General features: G+C 45.8%; 1 protein-coding gene across 1 annotated transcript; it reads right to left on the minus strand.

Moving 5' to 3' along the window:
* Positions 1-8,208: 8,208 nt before the first annotated feature.
* HPX (hemopexin) lies at positions 8,209-16,086 on the minus strand. Its single transcript, XM_036325240.1, has 10 exons — positions 15,950-16,086; positions 15,759-15,823; positions 15,592-15,663; positions 15,301-15,416; positions 13,572-13,725; positions 12,679-12,891; positions 12,306-12,437; positions 8,959-9,089; positions 8,712-8,874; positions 8,209-8,573 (listed from the first exon to the last, which is right to left on the minus strand). The coding sequence occupies exons 1-10, from the start codon at positions 16,030-16,032 to the stop codon at positions 8,314-8,316; spliced, it is 1,389 nt and encodes a 462-aa protein (XP_036181133.1). The 5' UTR covers positions 16,033-16,086; the 3' UTR covers positions 8,209-8,313.
* Between the last annotated feature and the right edge of the window lie 77 nt (positions 16,087-16,163).

Genomic DNA, 16,163 nt, shown 5'->3' on the forward strand with positions numbered 1-16,163 from the left:
TATGAGTGAACTAAATTTAGCCTGGAGAGGTTGGGGAAGGCTTTCCATAAGGAATTGGCACTTATGTGAGGGGAATAGGGTAAAGGAGAAGGTCAGCCAGAAGAGAAAATTATTCCAAGTCAAAGGAGAAGCACAAGAAGGCCAGTATGGGTGACAGTGGAGAAGAGTGGCATAAGATGAACTGAAAAGGTAGTATGTGCCAAATCAAGGAGGGCCTTGTAAGGGTTTGCTAAGGGTTTGGACTTTATTTTAAGGGCAATGGAAAATCATCAAAGGGCTTGAGGCAGAGGGGTGGCATGTTCATCTTTGCATTTCAGAAGCTCACTTCTGGCTGCTAAGTGGAGAATAGATGGGAAGAGTAAAATTGGCTCTCAGTGTGGGGACCAGTTAGGAAGCTGTTCATGTAGTCTAGGTGGGAGATGATTAGTTGTGGGAGTAGGAATGGAGACAATTGCATAGGTTTAAATAGGGGGTAGGATTCACAGATATTAGTAATCAATTGATTGGCTATGGAAGGATGAATTCCAGACTTCTGCTTGAGCAATTAAAAAAATCCAGAAATATCATCAGTTTACGAAGAGCCCGCCAGAATACTTGTCTTCTCAGTCCATTGGGCAGGAGGGCTGCAATATCCAGGGAAATCTCTTCAGGTAACCAGAGGCACACAGATAGGATGATGAGGGTGGGGAGAGGCATCTAATTAGCTAAGGTGCACAAAGAAAATTGTGCAGTTCACACACTGTGCAGTTTGACCCATACACAGTCTTCCTGAATCCCTGATCTATGTCTGCAAAGCCTCCTGCTCAATGGGGAGTCAACTTGTGCCCTTTATCCATCCTTTCACTATTGTATCTCTTCTCCCTTCTGATGCTCTCCAAGGCCTAGGAGCAGACAGCCTATGAACCACCTCAGATATTATGTGTGGTTCTAACAATGTGGGTCCCAGGCAGCAAATTTGAAAAATTATTACTTTGGTCCTATCAAGAAAATCTTGAATTAGAAACAATCCCATCCCTAGCCAGTTTGGCTAAGTGGATAGAGCATCGGCCTGCGAACTGAAAGGTCCTGGGTTCGATTCCCGGTCAGGGCACATGCCCGGGTTGCGGACTTGATCCCCAGTAGGAGTTGTACAGGATGCAGCCAATCGATGATTCTCTCTCATCATTGCTGTTTCTATCTTTCCCTCTCCCTTTCTCTCTGAAATCAATTTTAAAAAAAGAAAAAGAAACAAAGAAACAACTCCATTGAGAGAATCACCAAGAGCACTGGCTTTATGCATCACCAGAAAGTTGGCATCCATGTTACCTAGATATGGAAGAATAGAACTTTCATCTCTATTAGCATCAAAGACACTTAATGGAGCAAAGGCAGCATTTTCTACCACTACATATAAGCATTGCTTGAATATTGTATTTTTTATTGTAGTTGATCTAATAAACTTTCTTTATGCTAGGTCAGCGGTTCTCAACCTGTGGATCGCGAACCCTTAACAGTCAAACGACCCTTTCACTGGGGTCGCCTAAGACCGTCGGAAAACACATATATAATTACATATTGTTTTTGTGATTAATCACTGTGCTTTAATTATAACAATTTGTAACAATGAAATTGGGGGTCACCACAACATGAGGAACTGTATTAAAGGGTCGCGGCATTAGGAAAGTTGAGAACCACTGTTCTAGGTGGTTGTTATCATTTGGAAAAATGTATAAGGAGTTAAATCTTCCTACATATTATATGGAGTGGAATTCATAACTCAGATTCTAGGTCTGGCAAGGACTTCCTCAACACCCTTCTTCAAGACTATTCTAATACATTCCCAGGAAAAGCACAGAGGGTGAGAAAAGGACTAACCTCTGGGAATGTCAGTGTTTGGGAAGCCAGCAGAAGAAAAGAAGGCCAAAAAGAAAGCTGAGAAGAAACAGAGTAAGAGGAGAATCAGGAGAGAGTAATGTCATGGAAGATATCCAAGGGAGGAAAGATTTTTCAAGGAGACAAAAGTGGTCAACAGCATCAAATGCAGCAAAGATTTCCAATAAGGTTAAGGCAAAAAAGTATCCTTTGAATTTTGTGGCATGGAGGTCATGGACATCCAAGATGTGATCTGTATCAGCAGAAAATGGAGGCAGAACCACAATGCAATGAGTTGAGCAAATGAAAACGAGGGAGAATAAGTAAGTGCAGAAACCCCTATAGAGAAGTTTAGAAGAAAGAATAGACAATAGCTGAAAAGTGGTATGAAGTTAAATATTCTGGTTTATTTATTTATTTAGGTTATTTGTTTTTTGTTTTTTTAATCCTTACCTGAGGACATGCGTAGAGAAAGGAAGGGGGACAGAGAGAGAAACATTGATGTGAGAGAGTAACATCAATCAATTGCTTTCCATACATGCCCCAACCATGGGTCGAACCCGCAACCCAGGTATGTGCCCTGGCCAAGAATCAAACCGACAGCCTTTCAGTGCACAGGACAACGCTCAACCAACTGATCCATTCTGGCTGGGCATATCTTTTTAAAATATATATTTGAACATGGATATACACCACAAAAGGGTACCAGTAGAGAAGATGAATTTGAAAGTAAAGAAAATAGATGGAGTGAGATGCTAGGCAAGGAGAGGAGGTGGGATCAAGGACTCATGAGAAGAATTGGATACCTTAACTTGGTAGACTAAAAAGATAGGGGTGTGGACAAAGGTGTAGACGGGGTAATAAACTGGGAGTCAACAAGAGGTTGAGATATTTCATGCCCAGGGATATCAATATTCAGTCTAGCTGAAGAAGGGAAGGAGGGTTGGATACAGAGCAACAAAAAACCTGCAAGATGAATATCCTGTCATGAACATGTTGCCTTTGTTGTTATCTGTGCAGTATCTATTTCCCTTTTTATTGGTAACAGCACCTCATTTTTCTTTTGGCACATCCTTTCCCCAGTCTAAGTCTATGTCACACAAGTCCCACAATCCACTTCAGTGTTGGTCTCCTAACCCATGATTGAATCAAAGCGATCAATTCCGAGATGGGCACATGATGAAATCTGAGCCGGTGAAAATCAGATCCAGAGATTTTCCTGCAAATAGAGGTGCTGGTAGAACATAAGCCTGGTGGACACCTTGCCACCAGGAACAACAAGCCTGCCTGAGAATGAAACATAGTTAAGGGAGAGAGACAGATGCCTGATAACATCACTTTAACACCTATATTGCTTCTGCCTGAAATCACATAAGTCAATAAATTTCCTTTTTGCTTGCACACCTTGAATTGAGACTTATTACTTGCAACCAAAAGTATGATGAATACATGTGGCAGATGTTGCCTGTTGGTACTCATCCCCACATCCACTCTTTTATAATCTCCCCTGTACAAAGGTCTAGAAATCTAAAAACCACATTTTTCTGATTCCTTTATTGCTTTGTGACAGTTGGGTCCCACTAATGGGAACCTTCACATGAGGAAGGGAGCAGTTCTGCTTTTTGGGTTTTTTTTTCCTTTCATTTGTTTAGCTTTTATTTATTTATTTATTTATTTTAATTTATTGCTTAAAGTATTACAAAGGGTATTACATATGTGTCCATTTTACCCCCCCGCCCTAGACAGTCCCCTAGCCTCCCCTATCCCCCCGTGTCTTATGTCCATTGGTTATGCTTATATGCATGCATACAAGTCCTTTAGTTGATCTCTTACCCCACTACCTCCTGCCTCTGGCAACATCAGTTTCTGATGTGGCAAAAGTGAAAGCGGTCCCAGCAGCATCAGCAATACAAGTTCAAGCCACATCAGTAGCCAGTGCAGACTTGTAGATTCCAGCTCCTTAATCTTTGGATATTTCCCCACTTTTACTCCTTTAAATCAAGATTAGGGGTCGTTTCCTGGTCTCTAGGTAGCCCTGCTTTTCCTCTTATGTTTCTCCAGACCTTCTCCACAGCTTTGTAACAAATTATTCCCATTTAGTCCTTCTCTACTTAAACCATCTACAGTGATTTCTGTATTCTTCCTGAACAGTGGTTGATTCAATACACATTCCTATTTTGCATACAATCATGCATATACACACACTTACACCACACACAAGACTCAGGCTTTCTCAAACCTACAAACTTAGGAAGTGGCCTAGCTGGGACTGGAGTTCAGACATCTCTGACTTTTAAAATTCTCTCTTTCTCTGATTTGAAGTTGGTTTTTATTGTTCTTTTCTATGGATAGATTAAACAGAAGTTAAAAGGGACAGAGATATAGCAGTATTAAGAAAGTTGTTCAGATGATCAACTTTGATGTTCAGACTGAGTAGGAAAAACAATGGCTTTTCGGGAATGAAGGACTGGGAGATAATAAAGGGATGAAACGTTTCTATATTGCCTGGCCAGTGTGGCTCAGTCTTTTGAGTATTGACTTATGTTCCAGGAGGTCAGGGTTTGATTCCCTGTCAGGGCACAGTTTATACGCCCAATCCACAGTGTGGGGAGGGCAAGAGGTAGCCAACCAATGATTCTCTCTCATTATTGATGTTTCTATTTCTCTCTCCCTCTCCCTTCCTCTCTGAAATATATATATATATATATATATATATATATATATATATATATATATATATATATATTAAAGAAACATCTCTATAAAGTCAAAGAGCAGGAGAGTCAGAATGAAGTTGTGAGGGAGACAGAAGAATAAGGATAAGAGGTGGTTATGATCACAGGTGAGATGTTGGGATTTTTTTCACGGGTAGAGCAATTGTGAATGATGACTGGGGTCAGAATTGGGCCATAATAATTGGGTGGTTGAAGTAATCGGGGACTTCAGCAATTGAGACGACAGAGTCAGAAGGTTGGCAGATGCTGGCCATAAGAATGGTGTGGCTCCAAGGGAGGAGCCATTAACCCTGCACAGAAAGAGGAAGAGAAATGGTACAAACGTGTGTCACGTTATGCCAATGCTGACACTGCTTCCCATCCATTGGGACAGCTACTGTGTATGGAAAGGAAGAGGGCCCTGGGGCTTTCCCTGATCTTAATTAAAGCTGGAGATAAAGAGATAGAAAAGTGTAGTAAAAAATGCAGAGAAACTTACTAACCATGGAGTGAACTTGAGAGGGCACCATGGAAAGCTTGGGAAGAAGAAACACAGTGTTAGCCAGTGGTTAGAGTGTCCGCTCCCACACTGAAGGGTCACAAGTTCTATTCCTGGTCAAGGGCATGTGCCTGGGTTGCTGGTTTGATCCCTGGTCTAGTTGGGGCATGTGCAAGAGGCAACCAATTGATTTGTGTCTCTCACATCGATGTTTCTCTCTCCCTCCCTCCCTCCTTCCCTTCTACTCTCTAAAAATCAATGGAAAAAAATATCCTTGGGCCCCGCCCGGCATGGCTCAGTGGTTGAGCATCGAGCTATGAACCAGAAGGTCACAGTTCAGTTCTGGGTCAGGGCACATGCCCAGGTTGCAGGCTTAATCCCTAAGTGTGGGGCAGGCAGGAGTCAGCCGATCAATGATTCTCTCATCATTGATGTTTCTCTCTCTCTCTCACCCCCTCTCCCTTCCTCTCTGAAATAAATAAAAATATATTCAAAATAAATAAATAAATGTGCTCTAAAATCACCTGGACTCATGTGAAATTTAATATATCCTTAAGTGAGGATTAACTAAAAAAAAGAGAGAGAGAATGATGAAGGGGGTAAGGGGCCATGGAGCAGTTTAAAGGTGAGCTTCCTCTCTCTCCTTCAAACTCCTGTCCAGTCCATCAGCAAGTCCTACAGACTTATGTCTTCTCAATATTTTTAATCTGCTCACTTCTCTTTATTTCCATCACCACCCAGTGTCCAGGTCTTCATGATTTACCGCCTGGACTACAGCACCAGCCTCCTCAGTGGTCTCCTCACAGCCACTGTTGTCTGCTTTCACCCAGTATCCACTCTGCAGGAGTCAAAGGAATCTCATCACCCTTGTCTAAAATCCCCCAAAGATAGACAAAATCCATGCTTCCTAGCCTGACATAGAACACACACACACACACACACACCCACACACACACACACCCATGAGCTGAGAAGCCCCTGCCTCCTTTTCCAGCCTCAGATCCCACCAGCCCTTCATTTATCCCTAGTTGTGGCTACCTCTTCTCCCCTGGTTTTTCTTTGCTTGTGTTGCCTCCTCTACTTGTACCGCTCCCTGGCATGGTAGAATTTATATTTTCTAAAGGAATTACATACATTCTACTCATCTTTTACATTTCAGCTCAGGTGTAATGTCATATATGAGGCCTTTCCTAACCCACTCTCCATCCCAGGTTTGCTGGCTCTGCTCTCCTTTGTATATATAGACTTCCACCTTAATGTCTCGCTCACGTATTGCATTTATCTGAAGTCCCCTCCTGACTGTGATAGAGTGGCAGATTCTTAAAGGTAGGCATTGTCCAATTCATCTTGTTACTCTATTACCTGACACAGTGCTCTGCACATGGGAGGTGTTAACTGAGTGGATGAAAGAAGCATGAATTGAGCCTTTTATGGGAGTTCCTTGGAGACAAGCTAGAGGCTTCCTTGTAACAAAGCAGGTGGAAGAAGAGAAGAAAGAAGAAACCTAGTGCTCCCCCTTATGAGGAGGAAGTTAACCTTGTGTACCAGAGTTGCTGAGACTTTGGCCTTATCCTCACCTCTTAGATTGAAGGAGAAGAACCATCTAGGCACCATCAGGGATGAAGGGGAAAGCTCAAGATACTTCTTGGCAGTAGACCCCACAGCCCTGGTGCCTGGCCTCTAACTTCTGTTCCTAGCCTCAGCCAACCTCAAGTCCTGGGTGGAACCTCCGAGACCTAGTTTCATCCCCGGCTGCCCCCCTCCCCACTCATCAAGGCTGGTGAAGCACCCTTAGGCAGTTCTCCTGAACCAGAGGAGCCTGGCGCCTATCAGGAGCCACTCTATGGCATGGCCTCCCAGTGCAAAGCCCAGTGTGTCAGTGGACCTTGTCAGGGTACCATTCTACCCATAAGTAAGGGGCCACAGGTCAGGAGGGGCTAACTGCAAACCAGATGAGGCCATGGACCAGAGTTTGGGTCTACTTCCAGGGCCCCTTCCTGACAGAATCCAAGGGATGGGTTTGAGTCCATATTCTTTGCCATTGGGAGATGAGTAGTATTATACCCATTTTATGGATGAGGTCATTGAGGCTAGGATATGAAAAGTCAAAGAAAGGGTCCCCTGCTAGAGTCTGAGGTTATTTTTTGAGTCTAAAACAGGGGTGGGCAAACTTTTTGACTCGAGGGCCACAATGGGTTCTTAAATTGGACCGGAAGGCTGGAACAAAAGCATGGATGGAGTGTTTGTGTGAACTAATATAAATTCAAAGTAAACATCATTACATAAAAGGGTACGGTCTTTTTTTTTTTTTTTTTTAGTTTTATTCATTTCAAATGGGCTGGATCCAGCCCGCGGGCCGTAGTTTGCCCATGGCTGGTCTAAAACAAACTAATTAACCTCTGTTGGCTTGAAAAGGTAGAGGAGGAAAAAGGGTCTTACCTGAGATCCAGTTGCCTGTGGTCCAGACCCACTCCCCAATCAAATGGTTGTCAGTAAGTTTGGAGAGTAAAATCTTGGCCCATTTATGATCAGAAAAGAATCAACAACTCTATCCTTTACCAACACTGCACCATCTAGGCCCGCATTCATGGAGGGTAAAGGGTAGCCAGCAGGACCACTCAGTGTTCTACAGATGTGTTCGTGGTGTCAGGTCCCTGAATGGTTCCACCTCCCCTCTCCCCAGCTTGCCTCTGACACACATCTGGCCTCTTCCTGTTTCCCCACCTCAACTTCCTTTTGTTATACCTAACTCATGGCAACCAAAGCCTCGTTTTCTGGTGGAGTGCTACCTGAACCACCTGAAACCACAGTTTGAGGGCTCAAATGGCAACCTTGAGCCAATCCATTTGGCACACGAATATCTGCCCCTGGCCCTATTTTCCTGATGCCTTTCCTGTGGTCAGTTATTAGCAGGCTGGGTCAGAGTCCCTGCTCTGCCTCTTACCAGTTCCTTTTCCTACTTGTGGTTCTCTGTTTCCTTCTATGTGTAATAGTCCAGAAGAAGCTAGTTAGGATCTAGGATCATCTGAGCAGAAATGAGGTTTGTCCCTTAGCCCTCCCCTTCCTTGCCTCCCACAGCCTCATTTGAGCTAGAAATCCTCAAAAGAAATGTTACTACCCCTCAAATTAAAGAAGGAAATGAGATTGTTCCACAATCAGGGCCCCTTGATTCAAGACAAGAAGTCCTCTGGTTTTATTGTAAAGAAAATGGGGAGAAGGGTCTGGGACAGATTCACATCAGAAGCCCTGTCAGTGACTGCAGCCCAGGAGGCTGTTCATTCTCAGGGGCTGGGGAAGGGCTTTGGCTGCACTCAGTTCCTCCCCATTGCTGTAGCAGTACAAATTGGGGCCATGGATGAGGTACAAGCCGGAACCATTGGCAGAACATGAATTGGGGCCAAGGGACTTTTCCATGCACAGGGCCCCATCAACCTTCTCATGGGGCCAAGGAAGCTCTGTCCATGTCGCTTGAGCTCCTAACTTCATGTCCAGCCACCACAGCTGTCGTCCTGTGAAGAAGGCACCAGATATAACATGGCTTCCACATCATGGAAATCCTGACCTAACCCTTCTCAGGCCCTGATGGTGATCCATGCTATGGAGAAGTAGTAGAACAAGCCACCCCTTAGCACCCAGATGCCCCTCACCTGCCATGATGTGGAGTCGAGAAGACCCAGGACAGATAAAGGCTGCATCCACAGCCAAAAGGCTGGTCCCAGGAGGGCTCCCTAATTCCTTCTCCAGCCGTTTTGGATATCCATCTACTAGGGTATAGCCTCCCTTTGTCAGGAAGATATATATCTGAGTGCCCTGGAGGATAAGAGATGTTAATCAGCATAGAGCTGGATATTCTCCCAGTCTTTTCCTCAAGCCTCTCTCCCTCCTAACACATACCTGGATCAGATAGAGTTTATCATCCCAGGAAAACGCAGCATCCACTGTTGAAGGACCCTTGGGCCACTGATGGACAATGGGCCAGCTATGCCACCCGTCCTTGCTGCTGTCCAAACGCCAGTAGTTGGACCCTGTGGAGTATCAAAGGCACCTGTAGTGCTGGTGGTAAAAGGCCAGGAAGTGAAGAGGCAAGTGACAGATGTAGGGGTGAGTCCTGAGAAGAAGGAGAGAATGCATCCAGAGGCCAAGAGGAAAGAAGACACATAAGAGGAAGTAGAGAAGGACTTGGCAAAGTTGGGCATTGTGGCCTGATTGGAACTGGAGTCAGCAGGGGCCTGACAGAAGGGCAAGAATAAAGAACAGTGGCCAAGTTGCCCGGTAAGGCCAATATCATGGGGTTTGTTGAGGGCTTCCTACTAATCTCAGATGTCCATGTGCAGAGATGTTATAGACAAGGAGAGAGTGACCAGAAGTTAAAAGGGAAGCACCACAGCAAGCTTCCAAGCTTCCATGGAGTGTTCTACTCTGGCTGTATTCTATAATCTCAGCGGGGAGGGTGGCAGGAGAGTGAGGGAATAGCCAGAGCAGCTCTTTAATTTTCTTCTCTCCTTTCCATAGCAACTTACTAAACGACTCGTCTAAGGTCTCGTTTACCTTTACTTTCTCAACCTACTTCACTTAACACTTCTGTTTCCCTCCTCTATTGAAATTGTTCAAGGGCACCATTATCCTCCAATTTGCCAAATCTACTGGTCCATGGTTCATTCTCTGCCTTCCTCTTACTCTATCTCTCAGCAACATTTGACTGCTGACAACTCCCTTCTTTAAATGTCTTTTTTTTTTATCTTGACTCCTGTGATACCAGACTCTCCCAAGTTCCTCTTGTCTTGTTGACTATTCTTCTCTTCAGCTACATACCGATGACTTTCAATCTGTTCTCTACAGCTCTATAGGACTATCCTTTGAATGTTAGGCTCAAACATAACTGCCTACTTGACCTGTCCATTTGGGGCCACTAGGCACCAAAAACCCAATATGTTTCAACTGATTGCTACTTTCACCACACACACACACACACACACACACACACACACACACACACACACACACACACATTCCTTTCCTAATCTTTCCTAATTTTAAAAAAGGAACCATTAATCAATCACCTAGCTACCTAGTCCCAAAAAACTGTCATTCTTTTACATAAATTTTTAAATCCTCACCTGCGGATATACTTTTTCTTGATTTTGAGAGGGGGGGGGGGGAGAGAAACATGGATGAGTTGCCTCCCCCATACATGTCCTAACCAGAGATGGAAACTGAAACCTAGGGGAACATACCTAATACTGAAGTATAGTAACCTCCATCTTGGGTAAAAACTGCTGTTTAAAATTTTAACCCTGCTACTCTGTAAACATTTGCTTGCTTAAATAATAGGGAAAATAAGACTACTCCCCACTCCAGAGAGGCCATAAAATATGCCCCAGACAGAGTTGTCAGTACTGGCGCCAGGTCAGGCCAGGCCTTGAGATATGGTCTCACAGCCCTGTCCCAGCAAACAGGACTTTTTCTCAGAAGTTCCGGAAGTCTCATTCCAAATTTGGAAAACAAAGAGCTGAAAAACATATAAATTGAAAAGACTTGCACCATATGGGGCCCCAGAATTTGAGAAGCAAGAGTTCCTCTGCACCCGTTAGCGCTGGCGAAAATGAACAAGACTCCAAGTAAATTTGGCTTATTGATTAAGGCATCTTCTGATTTACAATATAACAATACTGTACTTTTGATTTAGGAGTTCAGCTGCATTCTATTCACAGCCACATGGCCTTAAGGTTCTATGGTCTCTCTACATTTCTGTGTGGTCCCTGTGACCTTGTTTTCTCTCTATCTCTCTCTCTTCCTCTGTGTGTGTGTGTGTGTGTGTGTGTGTGTGTGTGTGTGTCCTCCCAGTGGTCCCATGCACTCACCATAGCTGCATGTTTTCCTGATACTTAAGTGTTTTGACTCTGGCATATATTCTCAGTATAGGTCTATATTTTTCACTGCAGGTGTGTGTTTCATCATGGATGTATGTTCTCATTAAAGCCTGCATTCCTGTTGTGGGGATATGATCTTGTGACTGTGTATTTTTGATTATAGCTTGGTAGTTATATGTGATCATACTAGAGGCCCGGTGCATGAGATTCATACACTGGAGGGGGGTCCCTCAGCCCGGCCTGCACCCACTCACAGTCCAGGACCCCTCAGGGGATGTTCGCCTACCAGCTTAGGCCCGATTGCCTCAGGATAGGACCTAAGCCGCCAGTCAGACATCCCTCTCACAGTCCGGGGCTCTCACAGTCCGGGACCCCTCGGTCCTTACTGCCTGCCTGCAGTGGAGGCAGGAGAGGCTCCCACCACTGCCGCTGTGCTCACCAGCCATGAGCCTGGCTTCTGGCTGAGCAGCGCTCCCCCTGTGGGAACGCACTGACCACGAGGGGGCAGCTCTTGTGTTGAGCGTCTGCCCCCGGTGGTCAGTGTGCATCATAGCAACTGGTTGTTCCAACGTTTGGTCAATTTGCATATTAGCCTTTTATTATATAGGATTTGCTGTCCAGGGGTTAGGAGCAAAAAAGGATTTTCACTACTCCATGTTCTCACCTCTATTTTACGTTTGTATCTGATCATACATGTGTTTTGAGCTGTGTAATGTGGTTGTTTACTCTTTCTCTTGGAATTGTTCTTGAGTGTGGATTAACACCTGTCACTACCTACCGACTAACCCAAGAGCATCTCAAGGTATCATTAGATGGCTTTTACCAATTAATGCTGTTGGTCTGAAGAGAGGTTTCTCCACTGGTCACTCAGAGAGGAAACCTTCTCGGGCTAGTGAAGCTATCTCTAAAGGTCTGAGGGACCCAACAGTTCTTGGATAGTTTTTTTGGTACTGGAACATCTCATACCCTGGTAATGCTGTTCCCAGAAGCCTGAACAGGAGCTTCTGGGAACCTGGAAAAAGACTGAGCTTCTGAAGATAAGCTCAGGGGGCACCAGAGGACCCAGCAAGACACGCAAGGGCAAAGGTAATATAAGGAGTCAAAGGGACCCAGATAGGTCAGGTGAGGTCACCGGCCTAGGAGTAGATGGTACTGGGTGGCAGAAGTTAGAGGCCTGGGCAATGAGGGGCAAGTTGAACAATATACATTAGAGGAGAAGGGGAATGAAAAAAGATATGCTAAGGATGGAAGCCGAGGGACAAAGTAAGGGACATAGTGGTGAAAATGAAGGAAATGTATCAGAGATGTAGACACGTGAAAGAAGTGAGAGATGCAGAGGGAAGAGCTGGGGGACTTAGGGATTTCTCTTACCACTGAAGGCATAGATGGCACCATGGTTGTCAGACAGCAGTGCAGACAAGACTACATCTGGGTTACAGCGTACCTCCTTATAGCCATGGTGGGTCCCATTTCCATGGCTGGTCCTGTTCCTGTGCCCATGGCCTTGAAGGAAAAAATAGGCAAGGGGAAACAAAGACAGAGGTCAGAGGTCATGATGAAATCTGAGGTGGAAGAGATCATTGGGGTTAATGGGGTATAGGCTTCCACCAGCCAAGGACAACTGGGAAGAGCCAGAATAGAAATGGGGCTAGGGCAAGGGCCAAGGTCTTACAACACAGAGGTAAGGTGGGAGCTGGGCATATGGATAGATTCCAGTGAGTCCCAAGTGCTGCAGCTTTCTCACCTCTGCCAGGGCAGGGCATGAAGTAGTCTCGGACATCCAGAGGGTACTTAGGAAGCACCTCTCCCGTGACAGGGTTGAAGCGTAGGAATTGGTTACCCCGGAAGCAGAAGTAGCGGCCAATCCATCGAATGGCAGAGGAGCAATTCCAAACAGCTGGCCAGTCACGTTCCTTTACGGTTTTTGTAGCCAAGTCCAAGAACCACGTGTGGTTACCTTTGTCCAATCAATCAACAAGCATTCGGTGAGGCCAGCCTGCCCCTTCCTTTATGCTTGTACTGGGTTCCAAGGTGGACCAGACATGGTCCTGGCTACATGAAGCTGATAGCCCAGCAGGGAAACAGTTGAAGAGAGTGGTCATACGGTAAAATTGCACAGCAAAGTGCACATGATCAGCTTAGCAAGGGCAGTGGGAAGAGTCAGGCGAAAATTCCCAGAGAAGGTGACACTTAAACTAAAATCTGATGCAGGAGTTATAAAGCAGACGGGAAGAGGAGACAGAACTCCAGATAGAGGAAAGCATGAAGGAAATTGGATGTACAGGGAGCAGCATGGAGCTCCTGGAGCTTCATATTCAAGGTCAGGGTATGGTGAGAGTCAAGGCTGGAGGGTCAATAGGGACTTGGTCATGGAGAACCTTGTATGTAAGACTAAGGAACATAGATTTGTCCTAAGGGTCATGGGGAACAATGAGGAATTTTTAGTAGAATTATACCCAGTTACCTTCCCTAGGATAACTTCCTCTATTTCCCCTACTTGACCTTTAGATCCTAACTGACCTATTTCATTTCTTCCTTGGGGAGCCATATAGTGAATCCACCACCACCACTGTTCCTACCACTACCTCTGTCACCACCGACCCACCATTGCTCCAGTCTCTCTCATCCTGGACTGACCTTGGAAGAAGAGGACGCCCTCACTGTTGCATTCTCCACGGTGACATTCCACAGCTGCGTCCACTGGGGATGGGATTCCAGGAAACTCATCTTTGAGCAATTTTGGGTATTCCTCCTCTTTCTCCTTAGGAGGGTACACCCAGACTTTGTCCCCCTGCATACAAAAGCACTGTGTTTTGAACTATGCTCCCCACATACTGCCATCCTGCATTTACACACAGCATCTTTGATCTGTTGCACTTACACAATATCCTCCTGCAGCCCCACACACTCCCAGTCCATCTGTAGATGGACTGTCCCCATACCCATCACTATTACTATAACACACACATCTGGCTTTGTACAATGGACACTCCCATGGCACACTTACTTGCAACACCATTAGTGCTAGCAAACATCCAAAAATAGTGATCCTGTAATCACTCATCTATGTATACATGCATTTGTTCATTTATTTATTCATTCATTCATTAATTCAAGAATGACCACAGATACAGGGGGTAAAGACATGACAAGGCTCTGTCTCTGCCTTCAAGGAGTTCCCTGTGCAAATGCAGAAAAGATCCACCATCCCAGCCATGCAGCCACCAAGGTGGATGTGAAGTGCACTGGGAATATAGGGAGAATGCCTGATCTACCTAGAGAATTCCTAGAAAACTTCACAGAGGAGGACACATTTGGGCCAAGAATTGAAAACCAAGCAGGAATTTTCCAGGTAGACAAGTGTGGAAAGAGTATCCCCAGCAGAGGGAGCAGCACATACAGAGCATGCTCAGAGAAATACATGTAGTGTCATGAGTCTGGTGCAGTGAGTGTGGTGGGGATGGGAGATAAACCTGAAAAAATAACCAAGGGGCAGATCCGGAGACCCACATGCACCTGGCTTGCAGGAGCCGGCATGCGGTGGTGCCATTTACTGAAATGGGGAACACAGGAGGAGGAGTTCCTGTGTGTGTAAGAAAGATACTAAGTTCAGTTCGGGCGATGCAGCTATGGAACATCTAAGTCGAAGGTGTCTGCCATGAAATTGGAAAGGCATGCTTGGAGCTCCAGGGAGAACTCCAGATCTGGCGTTCACAAGAGTCCTCAAAGCCATGGCATTAGTATACATCACCAAGGGAGGGTGTATGGAAGAGTTGGGATGGATCTCCGAGGAACATTTGAGGACTGGCTAAGGATAAGAAGCCTGAGAAAGAGCAGGAAAAGAAGCAGGAGGGAAAACAAAGCTGCCAGTGAGGCCCACCCCAACTTCACAGCACCTTTGTGCAAGTGAGGAGAAGATACCCTTTCCTCTGAGCAGACATCTTGGTCCAGGGCACATGACTTAGTGAGCACAGTAGGCTGGATTTCATCCATAATTCACCCCCTGGGTTTCATCCGCCATGCCATTGTGTTGTATAACAACCTAGCCGCCCTATGAAGAGGACCAGATGCAGGGTCACAGAAGCCAAGCAAAGAAATTTCCATGAAGGAAAGGATGGCCAAGAGTGTGAGGAGTGGCAGAGAGGTCTGGACAGAGATCAAAACTAAAAAATAGCCTTGGATACAGTGCCTTCCAAGCTCACATGCACACACTGCCTTAGCCTGAGCTTTTTCAGGAAGGGAAGGCATAGGGGGAGGAAACCTGGAACTTATTGGTAAGGGCTGTATGCCAGGGCCACTTGGGGGAGAGTCTCTCATGTAGATTCCAGCACTTCCTGGCCCAACCCTGACCTTGACCCAGCAATACCTTGATCACAAAGACACTGTCTTGATTAAGGCGAAAGGCGGCATCCACGGAGCTGGTCTTCCACTTCTCTGAAATCAACTCCCGGCCCCAGTGGTGAGCTGTCCACATGTACTCCCCTGAAAAATGCACTCACTGAGAGACCAAGAACAAAGTTTTGGTCTACTGAGATAGTTACAGAGAACTGTGGGCGATATTCTCAGGCAATTCCCAAGATCTCCCACAGGTGGATACACGCTTGGTGAAGGGGACCAAGTCTGAGGTTTCAAATGCCCCAACCCCAGCCTCTCCTACCTTTAAAAAATAGCATGGTCCCATTTTCACTCAGAGTAGTAGCATCAAAGCTCCAGCCATCTGAGCAGAGTTCTGAGGTAGAGGTGGGAAAATGACAAAGTAAAAGACCAGTCAGATGATAAAATGCAGAGACACAGATAGACACACTCAGGGAGTCGGGGCCTCACCGAGCATGTCTGAGGCCAGCTGGTTCCTATTCCCACCTTCTGCTCCACTCCCAGAGGAACTAGTCCTAGAGAGAAGGCAGAAAGAGGTATTTCTTAGCTCCTGACCCCAAACTTACCCAGGCCTAAAACCTGGCTCTGTCCAGCTCTAGCCCAGACCCCAGCCCTCCTTCTCCAGCATCAGCTTTACTCACGAAGTGACAGGGTGGGCAATGGCCGGAGACCAGCACAGGCCCAACAGCCCCAGGGCAACTAGTGTTCCCAGTGCACGAGCCATGCTGAGCTGGAGAGGCCACAGGACAGCTCTCGTCACCTGGCTGAACCCCCTTTATAGAGATGGCAACAGCACCGCCCCACCTCCAAGCCTGCTGGGAATGAGCTACCTCTAAGGTTTAGGCCAATATTGGC

Source organism: Myotis myotis, unplaced genomic scaffold (assembly GCF_014108235.1).
Source record: "Myotis myotis isolate mMyoMyo1 unplaced genomic scaffold, mMyoMyo1.p scaffold_m19_p_10, whole genome shotgun sequence".
NCBI lineage: Eukaryota > Metazoa > Chordata > Mammalia > Chiroptera > Vespertilionidae > Myotis > Myotis myotis.

Coding starts and splice junctions, on each gene's coding strand:
- HPX (XM_036325240.1), bottom strand. CDS start 16,032: ATGGCTCGTGCACTGGGAACACTAGTTGCCCTGGGGCTGTTGGGCCTG. Junction 13,726..15,300: donor ACAGTGTCTTTGTGATCAAG/GTATTGCTGGGT, acceptor TTTTGTATGCAG/GGGGACAAAGTCTGGGTGTA. Junction 8,875..8,958: donor ATAAACTCTATCTGATCCAG/GTATGTGTTAGG, acceptor CTTATCCTCCAG/GGCACTCAGATATATATCTT.